Here is a 10,451-nt window from a genome sequence, read left to right as displayed (position 1 = left end):
GGGACTTATATATATATATTGTTTGTCCGGAAATACTTGATATTTTTATATTTATTCTTAAATTTGAGCAGGTTAATTTGGTAAATGATGGCCCTGTTACTATGCAACTTGATTCTTCACAAACAAGGTAGCTTATGGAAAATATTTATAGTTCCTTTTCTTAAACCCTGCTTGATCATGATTAGAAGTTTCTTGTGGACAATGTTGAGTTGATATTGTTAGTTTTCGAAGTGCAACTCACTAAAAGCTGTTGGAAATGTTAGGAATTCCAACGGAGCGATAGAGGATAGAACAGCCTCATGTCATACATGATATTCGTAAGTTTTTATCAGTTTTATTGTTGGTGTCCTTCTTTGAGATTTGGTGGTTCATTTTATTAAGGAAATTAAATTATTGTTATTAAACACCCGAGAGTTAAATTATTCATTTGATGATATAAGTGCATACTTGTAATACTGTTATCCAACCAGTTATAGCGAAACCTGACCAATTTTGTTTGAGCTTGTTTACATTTGGTTCCCCATTTTTCTTATATCAACTGATCTAATCGTTAATATGATCAAAATTAAAAGAACTGAACTAATCAGTAATTCAGAAATCATCTCTATGATAGAACAAGTGCAAGCGGTTGGTATCACATATAATAACTCATTTCATTAGTAGTTTTAGAGAGTATTTTTGACATTAAAATCGGCACATTTTTCCATAGAAATTAGGGCAAACACAAATTTTATTTCCCAAACATCAACTCAAAGCATACAACACTAATGATTCACAAGAATACAAAGGATAGGCACCTACAATTCGATTGGCAGGCTCTCTCTCCCAATTCCTATAATTTGCGAGGTAGAAAATCTCTCTCAAACCCTAAACCTAAGATTCAAGGCTCAATCCCATGTATTCACCTAACCCTAAACATAATAAGCCTATTTATACCCAATAATAATAATAATAATAAAAGCTAAATTGCCCGGCGTAACAATACTCCTCCCTCCCCCCAAAAGACATCTTATTTTCAATGTAGGAAAAAGTAAGAGGGTAACCATAGTTGTCTCTATTTCTTCATTCTTTACCTTCTCATCACGCATTGTGAGAATTTGTAATTTTTTATCCTTGTAACGGTATCATGGGATAATTTTTTCCTCACGGCGAAAACACAATCTCTTGCTTACTTCTTTTGAATCTCTATCTCTGTAAGGTACTTGAGCGTTGCTTCTGGTTGTGACCCATTATTCCTGTCCCTTATAGCCTCCCTCTAGACTTCCATTGTTTGAGCTTTTGGTATCATCGTGCTTGTAGCAATTCGGTGTGGCTCTCCCGTGCTGCTCTTGCTGGTCTTCTCCATCTGATTTTTGTCCGCCACCATCTAGGCTAACTTCATTGTCTCCCTCAATCCCTGGTCTCAATAGTCGAATTGCTACCCGTATGTAGGGTTTTAGGCTCTTCATGAAATTTCCATCCAATCCTATTTCAGAAGTCCTTCTCAATTGTCCCGATAATAGCTCGAATCTCTCTCTATAATGCATGACAGTCCTCTCCCGACTTAAGGCATTGAATTGCTTGTGTGGGTCTCCTTCCCGATTGGCTCAGAAATATTTTAACAAACAATCCTTAAACACTTCCCACGAACGGATTATGTATCCAACCTCCCTCTCTGAAACCATGCTAGAGATTTTCCCTCCAAACATAACCCTGCCACCATAAGCTTTTCCACAATTAGCCTATTCATCATGAAATATTGCTCTACTCGATACACCGACCTAAGTGCGTCTTTTCTCTTGAAGATCGACATCTTCAACTTCCTAATCCTAACTTCACCACACCAACACTCTCCCTCCATTGTTTTATCTCATGTATCAAGGGTAAAACTCACTCATGTGATCATAGTCATTCCCATATTTTCTTCTATCTTTTTGTTTTCATGCCCCTTTATACCCCTTGCACAACCTCTTCATGTTTTTGCCCAACCGGCTCAATTGGAAATCTCTAATCCACCTCGTGTTCCTCTTGTTCAATCTCTTCACCTTTTGATTTAGCCAAGGCTTCTCCAGTCTTCTCTTAGTTAGGGTTTGCAAATTGAATCGCCGACGGAATCTTATATTGCATCTCAAATAGTTTCTTCAGCTCTCAAATAGGCCCTCAAATCGGTTTTCCATGTAGTAAAATCTTCCTTCTATGATGGAGAACATTTTTTTCGTTTCACATTTAAGTTGATCCATCTCTTCCTTCAATTTATTTTCCAAATCATCTACCTTCTTTGTTGCCATTACTTCAAGAAAAATTTTCGATCTGGAAGGCAAAATTTTTGCACACTGAAATTTTGTTGTCTCTTCTTAGGTAGTATTTATCGCGACTGTATCGTGATATTCAGTCACAGGAAAACTAATCCTGCAGCCGCAATCCCGTCTTAGGCTTCCCAGCTAGTTAAATCGTGAATGTAGCGCTTAATTAGGGGACTTCGGCAATCCTGTCGATGCTTCCTAGCCAGCTCTTTCAATGACTGGATCACACGAATCGTTTATGAAAGGCGCGATCGCGACGTGGAGAATGATGGGAGCTTAAGGTCTCTATTTGTCGTGATCCCTAGCGGTCTCAGCGGGCTCTAATCGCGACTATTTTGAGATATGTAGTCACAAAGGAGATTGCAATCCTGCGTTGCGTCCCTGCTAGCTCCAACTGCGATGCCCTAGATGCTTTCCCGCAAGCTCTTGTCGCGTCAATCTATCCTATACTGTGCCGCAATCACGTCGATCACACCCTGTATGAGGCACCCTCGAGCACTTCAGTGGTTCTTCCAGAGTACAGACGTCTCCGTCACAAGTGATTAAGTTGTTCTCCTAGAAATCAACAATTCTGATACCAATTTGGTACGATTCAACATCAAAGCGACACGTTTTTCCATAAATTACGACAAACACAAATTTTATTATACCAAATCAAAGCAACACAACACTAATAACTCACACGAATACAAAGGATAAGCACCAACAAATCAAATAGTAGGCGATCCCTCCCAATTCCTATAATTAGAGAGGTAGGAAATCTTTCTAAAATTTGAAACCTAGGATACAAAACTCAATCCATTCATCCACCTAATTCTAAACATAATAAGCCGATTTATTCCTAACAATAATAATAATAAGAAAAGATAAAATTGTTCTTATACTGGGCACCGTCTTAGCATATTCTTTAGATTCGCTTCTGCTCAATTCATTGAACTCCTCTCTGGTGCCGTTTAAATTTTTATTTTTATTTAAAATTAAAATGTTGGCTATAAATAAGCAGGTTACCCCGGGCATAGAAGTTGTTTTGAAAGTGCAGTTATTTTCATTGTAACATTTTAGTGTAGAGGTGATCTTAGAAATTTTAGAGAAGATAATTCTGTATGACATGGAGCTGTGTCGATGCCCTTTTTTTTTTATCAGTGTTAATTTGTTTCAAATATACCATGAGTGAGTAAACTTTGATAGTTTTGTGTGCTCTACAAGCTTTTCCTTTTAGTGTGATAGCCTTTTCACCTGGTTTCATAATAAGTCAATCATCATAAAGTTATTGTAGATTGAATTTACTTATGATGAAAATGGAAGCAACATACAAATACTATTCTGGTATGATTTTAGAGGTTATGTGATTCCATGTTTTAAAAATAAAAGTTCGGAAAAAATAAAAACATTTCATGCTGCGATACACCCCTTTTGGAAATCTTGGAGGGCTGGCCTTCTTTTCATGGTGGGCAGAGGCCGACCAACCAAGGAGTGATCTACGGATTAATTTGAGACGAATGAAACTACTTTATTAGTTTTTATTCTCTTCCTATTTATATTTTTTTGACAATTATTTTATTTTCATGTTTATGCTAGATATATTTGGTAAGATTGTAAATTATGAGAGACAGGTTTTGCTATATATATATGTAGTCTTATAGTTGAAGATTGGTAATGAGAATTAAGTATTGTGTCACACTTTTTTTCTTCATGGTATCAGAGTTGTAGGTACGACTCGTCTTGTTTTCTCCTGAGTTCGACGTTGTTAGAATCATTTGAGGGTTGTTGTCTGCATTATCTACATCACTGTTCGAGTCGATTGTTCGAATTGATCCATCATATGCACCATCTACGTCAACTGCAACCTTTGGACGAAGCCTCCATGCGTGGGATCGAAGGGATCAGAGCGTTTGATTTCCGCTTCGTCTTCTTCCTTCAACGTCGGTCGAGATCAAGCCTTTCATTGTCTCTCTTTCAAAAATTTTAAGCCCTGGACTTCATTGACAACCAACTTCGAGCCTACAGGTTCTCCTCTGCTCACTTTTACAGTCGTTGAAGCCTCTCCAACTGTCATCCAATAGTCAGAATCCTCTCTGCAGCCGCCAGAATCCCTATAGCCAACTTGCAGGCTCTCTCTGCTCCTTATCATTGCCATTGGGCTCCTCTTATAGCTGTAGTCCTCCATTTGTGCAGCAAGCAACATCTAGCTCTCTTATGCAACCCTAAACATTTATAGGGTCTATGACCAAGTACGGAATGAAGACGTATAGTTATATTGCCGATGTTAGTTTTGAATCAGAAACCGGATATTCTACCCAAAATTCCTATGTTGCACATACATGGATACGGGGATACATACATGACAAAGTATGGACACAAGACACTTCTATTATTACAAATATAAGATACAGGTACGTGTCAGACACGACATTACAATAAAACTATATATATATATATATATATAATAAAATATTAAGAATAATACAAAAATAAAAATTTAATAGCATTATCTTTAAAAAACTATGATGTCTATAACGAGAAAAATCAGCCCAGACGAGCGATTGACGAACCGCTCGAACTTGTCTGTGAGAAAAGTAACTGACGAATAAGTTGAACATATATGTTTAATCTTTAAATAATTTTTTTTTTTTAAATTTTAGTTATAAAAATATACTATAGGTGTTTAAAAAGTAATTTTTAAAATTTTTTAATTCACTAATTTAATTTTGTGTGTCTAACATGCTTGTTCTTTTATTTTAATATTATTTAAATTAAACACATCAAGGATGTGTCCGACACGTGTCTGTGGTGTGTTTTGCAAGTGTCGTTGTCCGAGAAGTTTTAGACATTGCACGACTTCTTAGTTAAAAGTGTCTGTGCGTTATAGGTCTGAATAACTCCCGAGCTGTAATAATTGAAAATAATAATAATAATAATAAATCGAAGGTGCAGGGATACGTATTTCTTCAGTTACGACTTAAGAGTCATATTCCCTTCCGAACCAATAAAATCGAGAACTGAGAGACGAGAGGGAAGGCCGCAGGAGTAACGCCAGAAGAAGAAGAGGAAGAAGAGGAGTCGAGTGTATATCTACCTGTTTCGATCCCACCATAGCTGCTCACATGTAGAGGAAGGAGGGAACAACGTTGTCGAGGCTTGTGATGTCAAGTAGTGCCACACTACCGAAGCCAGGAAGAAGAAGAAGAAGAGCGACATCGTGCACACTCTATTAGGTCGAGTCGAGCCTTAAGGAGAAGGTGAGCCCTACGTGCGCTGCTGTCATGCGAAGCAGTGCAGTTGCAACTATGTTGAGAGGAGGTCAAGTCGAAGGAGGGAGAAAGCTGCGTACGTTAGGGTTGTCAAGCCGTGCGATGGAGACAGGATTTGCAACACTCGTGCAGAGGAAGAGGCAGAAGACGGAAACCGGGGTGCCATCTTCGTGTGCAGAAGATGGAGCTCATGTGTGAGGTTAGGGCAGCCAAATTTATAAAAGGTAAATTTGGTATTTTGATAAGTTAATTTATATATTATTATATAAATAAATACATATGTCTGTGTTTGATGCAACATTTTATTGAATCAGGTTGAAGTTATTTAATTCCTAAAATTCGAGTGAGTGGCACAAAGTTCCTTGTGCGAGGAAAAAGGAAGAGTTGCGAACAACCAAATGATTTTAAGTTATGCTGTTTTAATAAATTATTTAATGAAGATGTGCACATGTGTGTTTGTTAATTAAATAATGTTAATAAGAAGTCAAATTTAATTAGACTCATTTAAGTGAAGAACTTTTAATTCGCACGATTGGGAGTAAAAAATTATCAACTTCATACAATAAGAAGAAGTTAAATGTTGAGATATTATTTGTAGTAAATACTAAATTGATAATGTAAATGCTTATTTGAGGTTTAAATCACTCAGGAATTGAATGCTGATAAATCCTAGAGATTTGAGGAAGGCAAATAATCTTAAGTTTAAAAGAAGTTAGTATTTTTAATCATAAAATTCTTACATATTTAAATAAGTTAGCTACATTTAAGACTTTCTTTACGATGTGATTTTTATGATTATATGCACTTTTAATTGATTTAGGTGTTATTCAAAGGAAGTGAAGTGAAGGGATTAAATTTTTTCAGAGTTTTTTTTTATGTATTAAATCAAGGATTTATTAAATGAATAATCATCTATTAAATGTTTTGAAATAATTATTTCATTTTTGTCTTGCAAATTGAATGTTTGAATTATGTTTCACAAATGGGAGGAAAATGACTGACATATGAAAGTATATTTTTAAAGGATTTTAATTTATATGAAATGTTAATTAAATGTTTAAGCCATACAATATTACCTCCAGATGGTACTGACAGAGAATGCAATGAGCTCGCACACGATAAACTAAAAGATAAAGGTGTACCTTTGAGTGCAATTTTGAGGGTACCTTCAGGTACATTTTTTTGGGTGCTTTAGGATATAGTTTTGATGATACCTTCAACTATGACAGTGATTCTATTATGAATCTTAAAAAGGTTAAAAAATGATAGACTTAAACTGAAACGGGAAGAGAGAAAATTAAAATAAAAGTTTAAAATTTTATAAGGTAGTGAATTGCATTTTCTTTTTGTCATTCATGTACAACATAGACATTGTAATTTAATGCATAATAAGATTATAATTATTCATTAAGTCAAACTTACTGTTGAATTTAATTCTCTTTCAGGAAAAAAAAATTATAGGTTGATTAATTTACAGGAAGAGGATCACTTCTGCTAGATATTTATGATTGTTTCTTTGTACTGTTTTCTGTTATACTGTTCAACACTGGTTTGAGATGTTGTCTTCTGATTATGTTGTTATTTATGAGTGTTTTGATATTATTGCACTGTGAGTTTTAGTAACTCTTATATATTTGAAGATTTTATAAATTTGTAGATAGTTATCTATCAGATCAGATCAGGTGTGCCAAAAGTGAATTCATAGCTATTTAGTTGAATCATGATCAACAAGAGCTATTAGGACGATTAAATTAATTTATAAGCAGTATTAATAAAGGGTTAGATTGTGTTTAATTAAAATCTTTTTTATGTTATCTTAGAAATATGGAAATTAAGAGGATGAAGTTAGAGATGATATAGTAGAAATTGATATACCCCACAGATTACTGTGAATGCAGATGCATTTGTTGTGATGATGATTGTTGTGACTCAATTGATAAGGAACTCTCAGACTCAGGTCAGTTCCAGTGGAGTAGGTCAGATGGATTAGTACTTAAAGTTATTTCAGGATAGAGGATCACTTTTTTTTTCTGAAAGTCTAGTGGATGTTGTAAACCGGCTGCTAAGAGTGGAGAAAATCTTAGATGTGATCTTGTCATCCAAAAAGGAGGGTTACTTTAGCCACTTTCTTCTTAGAGTGAGAAGTAGAGAGATGATGGTATGGACAGTTGCAGGAGAAAAATTAGGGTAGAGCCAGTCGCATGATTCAGTGAGACGAGTTTGTGAGCGCTTTTATAGAAGGTTTCGTACCATTGTCAGCCAGGAGACAACTACATGACAAATTTATCTGGTTTGTACAAGGTGATCGCTCAATAATGGAGTATGAAGTATGATTCACTATGCTCTTAAGGTATGCGCTCAAGTTGATTCCAAATATAAAGAAAAAGTGTCATTGATTTTTATTTGGGTTGAAAGATTTGATTAGACAATCATTGATTCTGCTTGGAATCAATGATTATTCTGTTATGATGGAGAGGGCTAGGAGGATTGAGCTGGATTTAGAAGCTACTCAGAGGAGGAGGGACTTTTAGAAGAGATATTCAGAGTGATATAAGTTTTTTCAAGGCTCTCAGGGCTGGCAGTGCTTCCAATCAGGAAATACCAATGCTAAGAAGACCAAATCTAGCAGAGATGACACTCAGTTTGAAGAGAATAAATGTGACAAGTATGGAAGGTCTCACAAGGGCGAGTGTCTGTCTTGATCTAACGCTTGCTTTTGGTGCCACCGACCAGGACAGGGCGAGGAACTACCCTTAATTGGGTTAGAGTTCCAACAGATTCTAGGGGTAGTGTTGCATCACCTCAGAGGAGATTTAACAGGCTGAGGGCAGCTGAGTCTTCAAGCTCAGTGCCAAATGCAAGTCAGACTCAGCAGAATGCCCATCTTAGAGTTTATTCACACCGCACCTGCTATTATAATTTTTTATTTTTTTGGAAAAGTCAGACCGCTGTCAGAAAGCTGTCACCACACCTAGATAGGTACGGTGTGAAAACACTGTTTTCAGTATTTTAAAAACGCATAAGCTGCCAAAATGCAGTTTATCCAAACAGGTTAGGTGCGTTTTCAAAACGCCACCGCACCAAATAAGCTACCCCAAACGGACCATAAATCTTGCTCTCAGTTTTACACTTCGCTGTTCCCTAATCCCTATATTTGCTATCCTGCATCGACATATTCCAATTCCAAAGACAAACCCCACCCCCCCTCTTTGCTATTCTGCCTATCACACTTGCTGCTAGAAGCCCGAAAGTTACAAGGCTACGAGCCCTCTCAACTTTCGCGAGGTCAAATTCTTGAAGGTGAAGTCGCACTGGGATTTGTCATTCCCTCCTCCCAGTTTGTTCACGGTTTGCTCTTCTCAAATGTTGTCATTTGGTTCGCTCATAATTCACTCTTCTTAGATTCCTCCATTCTCATAAGATTTAACTACAATGTTCTATCATTTCCACACGCCGCAAACCCCAATAATTCTTATAAGCATTATATTTTTGCTCATATTACCTAATATTTTGTCTTGTTTTATAACATTTATATTTCTCTGTTTATGTCAGCAAGAAAAATTAGTGTTTATCATAGCTTTTGTTTCACAATTTCACTCTTAGATGTATGAAATTGATAAGCATTAGTGTTTATTTAATTAAATTTTTTTAATTATTTAAAAAAATTTAAATTTATACTCATTCATTAAAAAAATGCAGGAAATTGGTTAGTGGCTCTAGTAATAAATGCTTAGCTTGTATTTATAGTATATCATGGTTCAATGACGTTGTATTAGTTAAAGCCTGAATTGGATTATTTATACCCCTATGTTGGTGATGGTGATTCTTCCTAACTATTTTTCAAGTTTCAGAAAATCGAACTGGGCATTGAACCGATAAATGAGGAGGTTCAAGGTTCAACGGTTGAACCGGGTTTGAACCGGGTGATGTCATAAATATAAGAAAAAATTAAATATAACTTGAATGACTTGATAAATTAATAATGTTGCAATATGTGTAGTATAAAAAATATAATATGAAATATAGATCTTCATAGCCATAAACATTTTGAGATGAGTTAGCCACAAAATGAGGTAAGGAAACAATTACCATAAGCTGAAATATCAAGTTATGCCAACAAAATAACTAGTTTTTGCAAACCACCAAATAACAAAAGGAACCACATCGATAAACCAGCCTAGAAAGTCAATGAGTTTCCATTGCTAATGACATTAAATCAATAAATCCCATAGGTACATGCAATGCAACACATTACTCAGCAAAATTTTTTGCACTAATAAAAATTACAATATCAGAAGCAAAGAAGGGAGACTTACCTCTGGGTTGTGGGTGAGACACCGGTGATCGGGCGGAGAAGAAGCGGCGCCGGCAAGCGGACGGCGACCAGCGGAGCAGGTGACGGGAGGGGATGGCGATCGGGATTGGGATCGGGATGAGGGAGCCTGAGCGAAAATACTGAATAGGGTTTTTGGAGATTTGATTCGCGTAAATAGGGGGAGTGGTTGTTCGGTCTAACTCAACTGCCGGTTCAAGTCGATTCTAAACATTTTGATGTAGGGTTGATTTTCAACTCACCAAGAACCAGACCTCCGGCTAGTTCACGGTCAAACCGGTGGGCCGGTTTTTAAATACTTGCTATTTTCTCTATATTTTTTGGACTAATTTTCAAAAGTTTTTATGTTGCCAGTTTTTTTGTCATTATTCCATGCTAAAATTTTGAAGCGAAATAATATGATTCGTTTTCTTCTTAGGTCAAAGTATATATTTATTAATTTTTCTAGTCTTCTGCCAGTTGCTCATAAATAAATTTTTTATTTTTTCTTTTGCTAAAAAATTGAGTTGGGTCTATATCTATCTATCTATCTATCTATCTATATATATATATATATATATATCTATTTTTTTTTCTTAGCATTTT

General features: G+C 35.9%; 1 protein-coding gene across 5 annotated transcripts in view; it reads left to right on the top strand.

The window, feature by feature from the left end:
• The window catches only part of LOC110021195 (D-tyrosyl-tRNA(Tyr) deacylase), a 34,380-nt gene that overhangs the window by 7,838 nt on the left and 16,091 nt on the right, over positions 1 to 10,451 (top strand). Inside the window, exons 7-9 of one of the 5 annotated variants that reach the window (XM_020719602.1) lie at positions 72 to 127; positions 264 to 317; positions 9,829 to 10,212. In XM_020719602.1, the coding sequence (XP_020575261.1) occupies positions 72 to 127; positions 264 to 312 (105 nt within the window). In that variant the 3' untranslated portion in view covers positions 313 to 317; positions 9,829 to 10,212. Of the gene's footprint in view, positions 1 to 71; positions 128 to 263; positions 319 to 6,978; positions 7,067 to 9,765; positions 9,796 to 9,828; positions 10,213 to 10,451 lie in introns of those variants that run through there. The other 4 variants (XM_020719601.1, XM_020719600.1, XM_020719603.1 and 1 more) reach the window with 4 other exon arrangements.

This window comes from Phalaenopsis equestris, unplaced genomic scaffold (genome assembly GCF_001263595.1).
Source record: "Phalaenopsis equestris unplaced genomic scaffold, ASM126359v1 Scaffold000123, whole genome shotgun sequence".
In the NCBI taxonomy this organism is placed as follows: Eukaryota; Viridiplantae; Streptophyta; class Magnoliopsida; order Asparagales; family Orchidaceae; genus Phalaenopsis; species Phalaenopsis equestris.
Note: the sequence above shows the minus strand (reverse complement) of the source record. Positions and strands in the feature narration are given on the sequence as shown.